This window comes from Phasianus colchicus, chromosome 1 (genome assembly GCF_987193195.1).
Source record: "Phasianus colchicus chromosome 1, bPhaCol1.hap1.1, whole genome shotgun sequence".
NCBI classification, from domain to species: domain Eukaryota; kingdom Metazoa; phylum Chordata; class Aves; order Galliformes; family Phasianidae; genus Phasianus; species Phasianus colchicus.
Window position 1 is genome coordinate 181,693,257 of NC_143436.1, and position 13,859 is coordinate 181,707,115.

At 45.2% G+C, this 13,859-nt stretch overlaps 2 protein-coding genes across 7 annotated transcripts in view; one reads left to right on the forward strand and one right to left on the reverse strand.

Annotated features, from left to right (window-relative positions):
• ELMOD1 (ELMO domain containing 1) overlaps window positions 1–3,113 on the reverse strand; it is a 44,065-nt gene extending 40,952 nt beyond the window's left edge. Inside the window, exon 1 of one of the 4 annotated variants that reach the window (XM_090133899.1) lies at window positions 2,765–3,113. The gene's annotated coding sequence lies outside the window, so the exon portion shown is untranslated. Of the gene's footprint in view, window positions 1–2,234; window positions 2,564–2,676 lie in introns of those variants that run through there. The other 3 variants (XM_090133898.1, XM_031606188.2, XM_031606190.2) reach the window with 3 other exon arrangements.
• Window positions 3,114–13,253: 10,140 nt separating this feature from the next.
• The window catches only part of ALKBH8 (alkB homolog 8, tRNA methyltransferase), a 47,696-nt gene continuing 47,090 nt past the window's right edge, over window positions 13,254–13,859 (forward strand). Inside the window, exons 1-2 of one of the 3 annotated variants that reach the window (XM_090133896.1) lie at window positions 13,355–13,435; window positions 13,648–13,810. Coding sequence is in view for 1 of the 3 variants with exons in the window: in XM_031606178.2 (XP_031462038.2) it covers window positions 13,273–13,326 (54 nt within the window). In the remaining 2 variants the exon portion in view is untranslated. The other 2 variants (XM_031606178.2, XM_090133895.1) reach the window with 2 other exon arrangements.

Below are 13,859 nucleotides of genomic sequence, written 5' to 3' on the forward strand. Positions count from 1 at the left end.
GAGAAGGTCTCCAGAGGATGTGTCAGATACTCAGGCTGGCTGCAAGCCAACTTGCTAGTGTAAACATATCCACAGTTTGTTTCAAGGCAAAGTCAGACAGGTTAGCTTACCACCTTCAGTGTCTGACTTCACCCTGAAAAGGAGTGCTCAGGCAGCCCCACACACTATGTGAGTCAGGAGGCTGCTCCTTCAGCTCCTGCTATCTCACTTCTCTTTCCATAGCCTGGCAGGAGCAAGCAGCATTTCCAGCTCAAGCTCATGTGCTGCTACACATCTCCCAGCTTGGTGCTGGCACATGGCATGGAGCACAGCTCAGTGCTTGCAGATACTGAGGATGTTAAGCCTGAATCACAGTCTCAGTGCTGTGCTGCTGTGGCCATTCCCTGCATCTCTTCGCATAAGTTTTATTTTTTCATTTTGTTTTTCCTCAGTTTATCCCCCTTTCCTGACTGGAATTTCACCAGTTGTCTTCCTCCCCAGTATTCCAGCAAGACCTGCCTTCTTCAAAGATCAGAGTCCGCTACCACAGCCTCCATTCAAGAAAAGTAAATTCTTCCATCCAGTCTTCTGGTTTACATTACAGAGCCAAAGATTCCAAAGGAATGTCACATAAAACAAGCTTTCCAATCAAGAGGAACAAGATGTTCATTAAAATAAATAAAAAAATAAATAAATAAAATAGTCTCATGAGCCAGAGAACATTAAGCCTCAGAAGATCAGATCTCCAGGCAGCCCTGGCTTGCTCTTGCAATTCACCGCTAACACTTCACACGGCCCCTTGGGAGAAATAAAGATGCCCCGGCTCTGTTTACCACCCGTGCCTTTATGTACAACTGAACAGGTTTTGCTAACATCGGTTACACTGAAGGACTGTAATTCCAGGGCAAAAGTGACAGAAAGATCACTGAGCCAGAGGAGACCCTTGGGCTTACAAGAGCCCAGTGCAATTGCAGCCAGTAATACAATGCTGTCCCACAGCTCTCCCTGAAATGTGGACATTTCAGTTATACACACAGCCCTAGCAAGTTTCATAGCAAAAAGTAGTGTATTATTCATCAGCAAGCCAGCAGGAAAGTTAAGAAATGTGTTGTTAGCTCATTTCCTATTGTTTAGTGCTTTCCTGGAATTATTTTCTACTGTTTTTCTGTCAACAGCAGTACATACAGTATCTGGGGCTGTCACATGATTTCATTCCTGAAGAACCATAGGCTTCCTGTCTCCAAGCATCTATTAGCCCTGCTGATAAGTCTAGTGCTACAGGAATGTGGGTTTGTACTTGTTTCAGCTGAAATACTGCTGAAAGCGATACACAAATTATGAGAACTGAACAAGTCAGGAGATATTTCTAGATGCAGCTCCACCTGTTCAGTTTGGAAATGCAATGTTCCACATAACCAAAAAGTCAGAGGAAAGCAGGCTCTCCCCAAAAGCAGTAAGACTCTTCTGGATTTGTGTTCCTCAAAAATGTCAAATAAACTCGGGTACAAACAGACTGGTTTCAGGGTGAGGAGACGTTCACATCACAAGCGCTGCCTCAGCTCTTGGAGGCTCTCCCAGCACAAAATGATGCTCTTCAGAAACGCGTAACTGTTTGAAGCGGGAGGTGAATTGCGCGTCAGCAGCGGTGCAGGGGGTGATGCAGATTTAGGGAAGTGATGCCATTTCTCCTATTTCACTTCGGGATACACTGGGCTGGCCGAGGGCGGGGACAGGGGAGAGATGAATGAAAAACCGGGTTTACTAAAGCGTGTGAGCCGCAGAATTAATTTATTTCCAACAGTTGCTAACATGGCTCCTTTGTTCCGAACGCCTTTGTCACAAGCCCAGCTACCTGCCGAGCCGGAACGGGACAAAGCGGTGCCGCCGCGTCCCCCTCCGGCCCCCTCAGCCGCTCCGCTTTAACCCTTCTCACGGAAACGCAGGGAAAGCGGCAGCGGGGAGGACAGATCCGGCACAAAGCATCGGTCCCGGAGTTGAACTCGGGATCGCGCGGAACTTCTCCTCTCATCACCACTCGGGGGTGGGCGCAGCGCCAGCAGAACCCCGAGCCCCCGCGCTCCGCTCCCCCGGCCGCGGCGACGCCCAGCAGAGCGGCCTGCGGCGGGCACGGGGTCCTCCCGCGTCCCCGAGGGGCAAAACTTCGTTCCCGGCGTCGGACCCGGGCCCGGCCGCCCCGCCCGCCGCCCCCCCGGAGCCGCCCGCGGGCCTCGGGCCGCGCCGCGCCGCCCACTCACCGCGCCGCTACAGCCCCATGGCGCGTCCCGGGCCGCCGTCGCCGGGCGGTGCGGCGCCGAGATCCGCGTCGCCCCGCTCCGCTCCTGCGGCGCCCGGAGAAGGTGAGGAGGAGGAGGAGGAGGAGGCGGCGGAGGAAGGCGGGTGCCGGTGCCGCCTACCGGAGGGCGAGGGGGGGAGCGCCCGCCGCCCAGCCGCAGCCTGAGGGCCGCCCGCACCGCGGCTGCGGCGGGGACCGAGCCCGCCCCGGGGAGGGGAAGGGGCCGGGAGGAAGCCGCCCGTCCCCGGCGACCCGCCGAAGACCGTCCCTTCAAGGGCAGAGGCCGGCCCCCGGGCGCGCCGTACAGATACAGGTTGAGATGCGGATGGCATTGAGGCAGCCCGGCCTCCCGCGGGGCAGCGCGCACCTCTTCCCCCCTCCGGCCGCCCCCGGCCGCTCGGTACCTGCGTGCCCGCCGCGCTCCCACGGCAGGGCGGTGCCCGCCCCGCTCCCGTGTCCCGGCACGCAGATCCTTCCTCTCCAGGAGCGCACCTTGAGGACCTCTGATCTTCAAAGTTGCAATCTGCTCATCAGGGTCGCAGGCGTGCCGGGCTCTGAGGCTTTCCCCTCCAAGAGGAAACTGACCGTCGTCTGAGGCGTCCACGGACGCGTTTAAAGTTGCCCAACGCCGTAACTACGGCCCGAGGCAGGCGGCCTGCCCACCCTCACCGCCCCTCGCATCTGCCCAGATGTGCGCTGGGCTGGGGCAGGCTGGCAGGCCGCGTTCCCGTCCCCACAGCGTCCAAAAGAGTGGTAGTTTTCGGATGTCCTTTGGAAATGCTAATTAACCTCTTTTTCAAAGTGTTTTCCGTGTCTAACCTGAAAATAGCTCTCTGCATGACTGTTAAAGGGACATAGTTTAATTTCCTCCAAGACTTTTTTTTTTCCCCAGTCATTTTAGTCGCATAACCAACCGTAACATTCAAGAAGCACGGTGAAAACACGAAGGTCATAAAGTTACACATTTAATGATGGCTAAGAAATGCTGTCCATGCCTCAGCACTGAAGGCAAAACAGGCTGCTGCTCACTCCTCCTGTGCTGGAGGAACGCTGTCCCTCTTTCACCTCGGTGCTGATGGCTGTTGCCATCTGCAGAGCTGCAAGGCAGGGCAGGCACAGCAGCCTGCTGCAGCCACGCTGCCCTTTAGCAGCCAAGCAGCCCCACCAAACACTGGGCATCAGGCAGCAGCGCTCCTGCCTCACCTCTCACTTCAGTTACAAACATCCACAAGTTTCAAGCTTCGTTTCATGCACGAACACAACTAGAAAACTGGTTCCTATTCTTGGCTCCTGCATCACGGTGACAGTTCTGTTTATTGTATCTCAATAAGCTGCTCCCCACTACAGACCCTAAGTTCCCCATTTCTAAACCTGTCAGGAGCTGCTGTAGGTAAGAGAAGCCACGCTCAGGGGCTTCAGTAGTAGTTCAAATATGCTTCCCAAAGTCTGCTAACAACATCACGAGGCACTCATAATTATGCAAGATGCATCATGAGCATCAAAAGCCAGATCCATACTAACCTTCCTTCCCAGATATCTTACTTTTGTCCACGTATGTAGAGGCATTTTAAACATAAGCTGAGAAGGGTCTGTGTTTCAAGTCCTTTCCTGCTGCAGCAAGGTAAGGGATTAGAACAATGGCCTGGAACTTCCCAGGACCTCCTGCATGTTAACTGATACGAGGTTGCAGTAACTGGCCATCCGGTGGTCATGCAATGCCATTTCAGCCCTAGAGGAATTCTTGCAAATCCCTTGATACGAAATTGTAGTCTGATGTAACATCTTGGGATGGAATTTACCCATACTATTTATGCTTCATGCTCATTATCAGGTCCTATGCAAAGTTAAAACTAAACAGCATTTTAAAGCTGTCAGTGGCATGGATTAGAAAGCCCTCAGCTCTTCTGATTATCAGCAGTTACAGAACCCTTTCCTACACCGTACTTCTATTTTAACAACATAATTGTCTTTTATTTGCCATAAATTGAATAAACTGTGCGTTGCAGCAGAAGCACAGCCTGTATTTAGAAGCAGTGCATTAGTACATTTCAATGTACAAAAACATTAAATAAAAACAGATAGGGGACCATACTAGTTGAGCAATGTCACACTCTCAGCAGTAGCCAATACAGCCTGCTGCGAGTAATAAAAACCAGCAAGGTCACCTGCATGATTAATTTAGTCTGTTAAAGAATGTGACAGAAGTGACAAAACAAACAACCAAACAATAAAACAACAGACAGCAACCTGACTCAGATATTTGTGCAAAAATCAACAACTCCAGTCCCTCATTGTTTCGGATGGAAGTTCTTGTTGTACAGTTCACTGATAAGGATGAGATCAATAAAGAATGTGCCCTTGTGAAGGACCTGCCATGTTGTGACACCACGCAGCACTTTTCTCAGAAGCGCCACCCAAGAGTTATTAAATGCACCACACGGAGTGACTCTTCAGCAAATGCTTTCACAGTATTATTATGTTTTGTTTTCTTTTTGACAAGTAAGATTTTTCATTTTCGGGTGATACAGATGGCGGCTAAAACACTTGTACTTATTTTACTTAAAACAGGTGAAAGGATGCATTTTAACTAACACCACAATAGTCATAAAAATAGTAAGGAAAGAGAGAAAAACAACCCCCTATCTGCACAGAGGGCTTTTTTACCTCAGCTTCAGATGCCCATAGCCTAGATTTTACTAAGGATGAGACAGGATCCTCTCAGCATAAATTAAAACTTTCTCAGACTCTGCTTTCAATCCTCCTCGCCTGCCCTGGCCTTCAGGGGCCCTTCTGCCAGCTGGGCAGAGCTGGGGTGCGATGATCCACACCTCTGCTGTTAGTCGTGCTGCTAGCGCTTTTCCTGAGAACTGTAGGTCAGCTGACAGTTTGTATATTTATTTCATAGTGGTTGATCTTCTTGCTCTGTTATGCTGTGTGTAATTTAAGGGACCACAGTACATTTGGCAATTGGTGACAGTGCTGTGCGTTTAGAAGAAAATTGCTGTAATGGAAGCATACTGCTAAGTATAATGATGCTTGTGATATCAAAGGAAAAATAATGAATTAAGTACTGCAGGACCAACTGTTGTGTTTCTTCATTACTTTGACTGAGCTGATCAAAGTTTTTACTTGTGGGAAAAGCTGTGTATTACATAGGCTTTACTTTCTCCTGATACCTTTGGTTGCTGGAACACATGCAGTCTGATTTCAGTTTAAATGGCTGTGCTCTCACTCTGCATGAAAATACATCACAGCACTTGTCAACTGAAAATCTGTGTTTTATATGAAACTGTGCTGAAGACCTCTGTAAGAAATGGTCAAACACTAGTATGAGCAGAAGAGGCTTTCCAAAGCTGGTAGCAGTTGACAACAGAACACTGTAATTAGCAAGTCTGATGCTAATGCACTTGTCAAGATGTTCAGAGACGAATCAAGCTCAGATTACCTGAGGTATAGAATGCCATCCAGCAAACACCCAGCAGTACCTTCTGGGAGGTGTCATGTGGTGAATGGGATGCTCAGGTAGAAGTGCAGGCAGGAGGGCGTTTGTCTGAGCCCAGCTTATTGCTGTTCTAAGCACGTGCACTTGGGGTGTGAGCTTCCTGCTAGATAAAAAGTTCAGTGAGAGTTGGGGGGAATCTGAAGTCCAAGAGGCTGCTAGTGAGAGCAGGAATTTCAGGAGAGGCATGTTAGCTATTGAGCTCAGTAGGGAAAGGTGTCCATAGTAAATAATTTTCTGTGCTATGTATGCAAGACAGGTGCTCCCAGTCCAGTTATTGATCCTACATCATCATAGCCAGAAACTTTTGAATGTTTGCGTGAAGCTTTCTATTTTACATTTAATAAATGAAAAGAAATATAAGAGAGATGAAAACAGGCCCTCTTGGAGATCCATGCAAACCTAGAAATGATTTACTTATAGTTTATTTCAAAGACTTGCTGCACTTTTTGAGCCTTTCATCTTAGGATCCTCGTGCTAGTTGGGTTAGCATCTCTCTTTGACATCTGATAGTGTACAATATATGTTCAAGCATTTTGTTTTTAGTTATGTAGTTCATTCCTCCCCATTCCAAGCACTGTCCAGGTAATGATTCTGAATTATGTGATGCAGTCAGAGATTCCTTTCTTTGGTCTATGCGTGCTGACTTCGTTCCTGGGACAGTGACCTGTGTAATTACCTGCAGACATCCTGCCCCCAGAATGCATTCTTACAAATGAGTTGCAGAACACTATGGAAATGTGCTATAAAGAACTATCCTGCTGAGGTAAAGAGAAGGATGGGATGAGAGAATATATTTCCAAACTTTAGCTTCTATAATTTTGTTGCTTAGGAAATCTGTTCCCCCTGATAAAATCTATTTTCTTTTAGTATGCGAAATCATTGTGATACTTGGTATTTATGTCAACATTCTGCTTTGAAATACTGAACAGCTGCGAATTATTTGTGTCTAGCTCAGGACAAGCATCAAATACAGAAAAGTCCTGAGACGTGTATTACGTGACTCTCATGCATTGATATTATAGCAACTAAAGCAGTCTGCACATAACCTTCATGATCATTTCTGAAACCTCTCTTCTCGTTGTTTTATTTATTTACAGCACAATTGGTTTCACTTGTATTCCTTTTACTGAAGATGCCATAAAGCTTAACACAGGAGGCAATAACAAAAGCAAGTAGATGACGATAATCTGGGAGATGGAGTATGTCAGGCTTACTCATACAGCCTTCTGAGAGATGACAGCTAAGTGGAGCAGCAGTATGTTCATTTGGTTTGCCCATCTCTTGAACCAAAGAATTCTATCGGAAAGGACTTCCTATGAATTAAAAGCATTTAATGTTAGAATGTTTAAATTTAAGTAATTGTATTTGCTATTTCCATATAGAAATAGAAGGGAAAAAAAAGTGATGTAGCAAGTATTTTGATTATTTTTGATTATTTTTAAAATAAAAGTACTTGCATTTTTATCTTAATAAAATGAACAAACTTGAATATACTGATTTGTATCAGACTCTGTTCTAACATTATTCACTAAGATGCGTACCAATCACATTATGCATGCATGAAGGAGAAAGGTTTATATTTATAATATATATATATTATATTTATATATATTCTTTGAAACAAATTTTGATCAAGGGAAAAAGAACATTCTTCATTCTTCTTTTCATATATCTATTGCAGCTCCTTAAATCAATAGTCTGACTGCATATGCTGCATTTCATTCAAGGATCACCAGGTGTTACACAAACAATGATTCATAAAGATTCACAACCCCTGACAAGTTATGTAAATATTTATCCAAACATCAAACTGATTGGCAAATTGAGTCACAGAGAAGCAGTGTGATGAAAAACTTGCAACTTCTATATTTTTTAGATCTGTTGAATATGTGTACAGATCCAGAGAAGTCTATGAAAACTGGATTACAAGAGCAGCAAGTGGGGTGACCTGAATAAATGGTCATGTTTCAAGATTTCAGCTTAAGCTGCTTTATGCACGGTTGCACAGCTATTCCTCCGAATAACATGAATCTGTTGCATGAACAAGAGCTAATGAGACCTCCTAAGATGATGCCTGAAAGGGGCTGAAAGTATGGAGCCCCAGCCTATGGAACACATGGCAATATTTTCTTCAGTCCCATTGGAGAACTGAGGATCTGGTTTATAATGAAAACGCAGAAGACTGAGAAAAGTTTTAATATTACTTATTTATATGTAAACAACTGTATGCATTTAAAAGTAAGCTTAGCAGATTGTTTCTGGACTGCAAGTGCAATATGCTTAAAAGTGCACTGACTGATGAAGTAGACAAATTCACTGCCTGATATTCCATAATTGTCCTTTCAATACATCTATACCCTGAAGGATAATTGTGCAAATGATGATTTCCAAGGAGATGCATGAGAACAGACTGCCTGCCTAGTACAGATATCAGGGAGGATCCCTGTGCAGGATTGCTTTCTGAACGCCTACCAAATCCTAACTGCTTGTGACAGAACTGGGTTTTGCCAGGTTAGTGTAAGATTTTGACTGTAGGGACAGAAGAGAATAATATAATTCAACAAGCAATTCCAAAAAATAATGCTTCCTGTCTTATTGAGAGAAACAGCTGCAAAAGGCAAGAACACGGTTTTAAAGCCTAAATGAAAATATACATTCAGTAATTTGGTGGGATATCAATATTTTGTATCATTCTTTCAGTACTACAGTACTGTTCTGTACAGTATTGTTCTGCACTTTCCAATGCCTTAGAAATTACACCAGACTAGCACAAGACCTAGACTGGCTGAATTGCACAGAAAGAGTCAGATGAGCAATGGAGGCAGCATTTCTTATTTAGTATAGGGCTAACAGGGGACTATTTTTTGAGAAATGTTCCCAGCAGTAATATATAGATTTAATAATCTCCAAGCCTGAAACAGATGGTCCATGAATGTGTAATGTTGTATTGCAATTGTACAGTATCTTCAAACAAAAATGTGATGATAGAAGTGCATGAAGTCTGATGAGAAATTAATAGTGGCCTATTCCTTCAAACTGCATGAAGACCCCTGTTCTAGAGCAGCAGAAATACCATTACTATTCTTACAGCAGAGGAGATGAGGCTTTGGAAAGATTTAAAACCCTAAGTGTCTAGGACTGCTTACGGTCAGAGAAAATCCAGAACATTAAAACTGAAGGTAAAACAATTGCCTGCAGGGTATGATTTGATCAGTATTGGTGAATGTGGGATTTTGGAGGTCAGGTGCCCTTTTTTGAGAGGTTTTACATGTGGAGAAAAAAGCTGTCAGCAGACAGAATTTAAGGAGCAGCACTGGAAGATTTTAGTTGATCTTCATGTATACTGTGCTTTCTAGTAGTTGTGTCTTGGGAATTTAAATCTCTTAGAATCTTTCTTAATCAAATGAGAACATTCTCTGTTGGTATTTGTGTGTGCTTGTCAGGAACCTTGCGAGAGTTGGAGATCATAGAATCATAGAATCACAAGGTTGGAAACGACCTATAAGATCACCTAGTCCAACATCTGTAGTGGCAGTACCAATTCTTCAGACCTGCAGCGTGCACATCAGAGATGCAGTCATTTCTGTCTTGTGCCTGCAAGTTCTGAAGAATATTCTGAGGACATTCCAGTTTTAGTTTATTGCAGCCTACAGGACTGTGCTCCCTGTTCTAGTGACATGTCATTGGCGACCCAGCAGTGCAGGAACACTTTTGCAGTGTATCCAGCAGTGGAAGTTAAAACAGTTCCTCCCTCCCAAGTTTAACAAATCATATGCTTATGTTCCATTAATGAAATCTAACTGCATAGCAGTAGTGCTCAATTCAATTAACCTCTACCCAAACCTGAACATTTGCTGACCTTCAAAATGATCTGGGTGATGAGATCTGTACCTGTACCAATACAGAGCTGAAAATCTGCCTGCTCAAAAACTCAGAAGAAGATACAACTCTCATTATGTCAAAGAAACTTGCTCCACAGGAGAATGGTACCTCCTAAAGACTTTTGTTGGTAGTGAATGTATGGATAGGCAGACATTTTTAACAAAAAAAGCGTTGCCAAATTTTACAATGTTCTTGTGAGATTTATGCAGTTACATGTGTTTCTTAAAGTTCTGATTCTAAAGATTTCAGAAAAAAAATCAGCTTTTATTAAAGGAAAAAGTATGTGTATTCCAAAGTCTTGTGTTTCAGGAAAAAAAACTTACAGTGATACAGAGACTGTACCTAAAATCAGAAAGCATAGTAACATTATTTGAAGTTTTGAATCTCCTGAGAATGAGCAATTTTTGTTTACTGGTATTTGAAAATAAGGATAAGTTCTGCCTTCATGGTAATAACTGGCACAGCTGCCATTGATTTCACTGGGCCTAGAATTCTCCTTGTCTCTGTTCTTGGTCTTATGCAATTGCTAAATAATTTCGAAAACTGGATTTTTGGGTTGTTTTTCTGTGTTTAGAAAGAAATATGAAATCTAGCATTGAACACTACAAATACAGAATCAAAATGACATGCAGCACAGAGCCAGCCTTGCTATCTTCCTGAAAAATGTAAGCCTTTGGCATTACAGAGGTTTGTTATGGAGAATTTTACTATTGTAAGTGGCAGCAGTGGCACATTTTGAATTTAGGTCAACAGATACTTGTCAAAGTCCCTAACTATTACATGAATGCTATCCTAAAACAATCCATCTGTGTCTTATCACTGACTATCGTGCTCCTCTACAGTACTGCTCTTGGGTGATTTTGAGGAGGATTTTGTGCTAAGAGGTTTCTTATTTCTGTAGCGAACTGTTATCCTGAAACATATCCTATTTGTCATGATTCTTAAATAGCAGCATCTTAAATCAACAAATCCTACTATCTTTCTGTGATTTCCTTTTAAATGGGTTTGAAAGTGATGGAAATCCAGTGTGATCACATTAGGCTAAAGCATGGCTTGGACTGCATTAGCATAAAAGGAAGTAAGACTGTCTTTCCACGTATGGATCAGTAACCTCTATTCTGTTGAAGGAAACAGAAGTGTTGTTATCTGTTTACTTGCTATCATTTGAAGTGGATAGGGAATAGGCAAATAGCTAACAGCATAGGAAGTACTTTCAATCAGACTGTAATAACAAAAATGCAAATGTTTTTTGAATCCCTGTTTCTGTGAGATTTTTGTTGGTTACTTAGCGACAATATTGTTAACCATATGGAGATATATTTTAATATGTGGTCAATAAGCACAGTGGTATCTGTAGAAGGAGTCTGTGCTCATGTTAACCCTAGCATTAGAGTGGACTGCAAAATGCTTCAAGGGCTTAAACTGTAAAGGGAATAGAAGTTACACAGCCAGTCTTTAACTTTTTTTCCTTTTAACTGGTGGAATTTTCTTAGGTGTGAATGTTGTTTATGGAGGTAAAATCTCAATGTGTTTACATGGGAAAAAATCATAAAATCGTAGAATCAAAGAATGGCCTGGATTGAAAAGGACCATAATGATCATCTAATTTCAACCCCCCCTGCCAGGGCACGGTTGTCAACCACTAGACCAGGCTAGGTTATTTCAAGGTTATTCAAGGTTATTCCAATCTACATCCCAAATTCTTGACTCTACTAACCATAAAGAGATACTTTAAGAAAAGAGGTACACAGTAATTCTTTTCTCCCTCAGAAAGCAGTTTTGAAAAGAATAAGGCTGAATAAACCCAAATGATGGTGGGAGAGCACAGGATGAGCTGCCAGAATCCCTTGGTTTGTTCTCTGAAATATAACAACCCACTAAGCCTACATTATATTTCTCATCCACCATCAGTGCATGTGTCCCAGGAGGATAAAACACACACAGACAGCCAAGTACAGGAAGTGGGAGCCCACACAGTCAGGGCTTTGAATCAGAATGCGGGCACTCAACAAAAACAACCTTTGGGCAGGTATTTTCCACTTGTCAGAACAAACTGGTAGTGAAGTACAAACAGAATTAATTAAAATTATTCTTTCAGTAGATTTCAGGTTGCATGCTTTCCAGAGCTGTGAGCCTCAGAGAATATTCTGATAGAGAAGCAGCCGATGGCACCGTGTGGATTTTCTTTCCCCCATTCATTGTGGCTTACAAAAAGACAAGATAATGCTAATATTTACAGCCTGTAAGGATTAACAAACTCCCTGCAATACTCTTACTAGGTAGGCATTTAACATGTTGTTTAATAAGTTTTTTAGTAAGTTGCACCAGGGGACATTCAGGTTGGACACTGAGAGGTGCTTCTTCTGAGAGTGTTTGGGCACTGGAACAGGCTCCCGAGGGAGGTGGTGGAGTCACCATCCCTAGAGATGTTCAAGAAATGTTGAGATGTTGTGGTTTGGTGAGAAGTGTTGGTGGTGGGTGGATGGTTGGACTGGATGATCTTGGAGATCTTTTCCAACCTTGGTGATTCTATGAATATTCATATTGTATGTGTGAGAAGACTTAATCAGAAGAATTGTGCTGTCACAATTCTTTGTGTGTCCAGCATGGGTCAAAAATGGAAAGTGATGGAGGGCCACTGAAAGGTGGGAGGAAGGAAGCAGGATCCCTTTCTGACCACAAACTATCTTCACAGGCTGGGATACACGATCTACCAGCCTCACACCCTTTGTGTGCTTGTACCTCCTGCACGTTGGATTGCTGTGTTCCCAGTACAGGTCATGTAGGTGCCCCAAGGGAAATGACTCTTTTTTCCTTGGTAAGCAGAGCCCCGCCTGACTGCATAGGAAGACTAATCCAGAGTGTGGATCTGGGACAAAGTCACAGAGCTGGCTTCTGACTGCATGTCTACAAGGCTCATCGGCTGCCTTGCATGCTACACACCTGGGAATCCCACATCTAATTTATCTTCAAAAAGGTTAACTACCCACAAAGGAGGCTGAGAGAGAGAAAATAGATCAGCCCGGTAGTTAAATAGAGAAAGAAAAGATAGTTTTTAGATAACAAGATAGTGAGAACGAGCCTGCTAAAAGTAAAAGTAGGTAACGCTGAACTTCAGTATCGTGGCAGTTAAAAAAAAAAAAGGAGAGAATGAGAGCCGGGGTCCCGGCGTGGGCAGGGTCGGGGGGGGGGGGGGGGGCAGCCCTGCCCCGCACGGCCGTACGCGCCGTCTGTGAAGGAGCTGAGCGCAGCGCACAGCCGTGACGCTGCCGGGCCGGGGACGCGAGTCCCAGTATCGCTTCGGCTACTCGAGGAAGAATTTATTCACCAGAAGGAGGAGGATGATGAGCCCGTGCACTTCAGCGGAGAAAAACAAGCGTGAGTCTGCCGGAGCGGTTGAGCGAGAAGGCAGCTTCTCCCCCCCCAGCACAGCCTCCCGGCTCCTCGGGTACTGCCACAAGGCGCTTGCCACAGCTCGGGAAAACCCTGCAAAGAACACCGAGCGCGTCAGAACTCCGCGCCTTCCGCACCGCGCGGCTTCACGGCACCCGTTCGTCAAAGAACGGATCCGCACCGCCCACCCAACACGGACCCACCCGCGGGGCGGGGCGCCGCCATGACGGCGGGCGGAGCGGCGTGTGCCCGCCCCAAGATGGCGGCGCGCAGGCAGGTAACGCGGCGGGGTGGCGGTGTGCGGGGAGCTGACCTCCTTGCCGTAATGTTAGAGCCCTTAAGGGGTTTGCTGTCACCCGAGCTGACGTTGCTGGGGGGCCGTGTCGGTGTGTTTTTCTAATCCTCGTGAAAGGCAGTGAGAGCAGTGCCGAGTGCTCCGCGCTCCCTGCCTTTCGTGTCGGCCTCTGTTGGCGGATGTGAGGCTCCTGGCTGAGCCGCGTTCCCCTGGGATCGGGTGCGGTCACCCTGCTGAGGGGTGTGGGCTCCGTGCGAGAGCCTGAGCTGCTCACCCGTTCTTCCATCTGGTTCTGTTCTGCAGAGACCTCTTGGTAGCGGTCTGACTGGTCTGGGAAATACAGATAGAATCATAGAATGGCTTAGGTTGGAAGGGACCTTACAGATGGTTAAGCCCCTGCCATGGGCAGGATTGCCAACGCTAAATCGGGCTGCCCAGGCTCCACACATCCTGGCCTCAAACACAGGTAGCCTCCATACCTCTTCTGAGCCCGATTTGCCTGGTTCCAAGGTGTA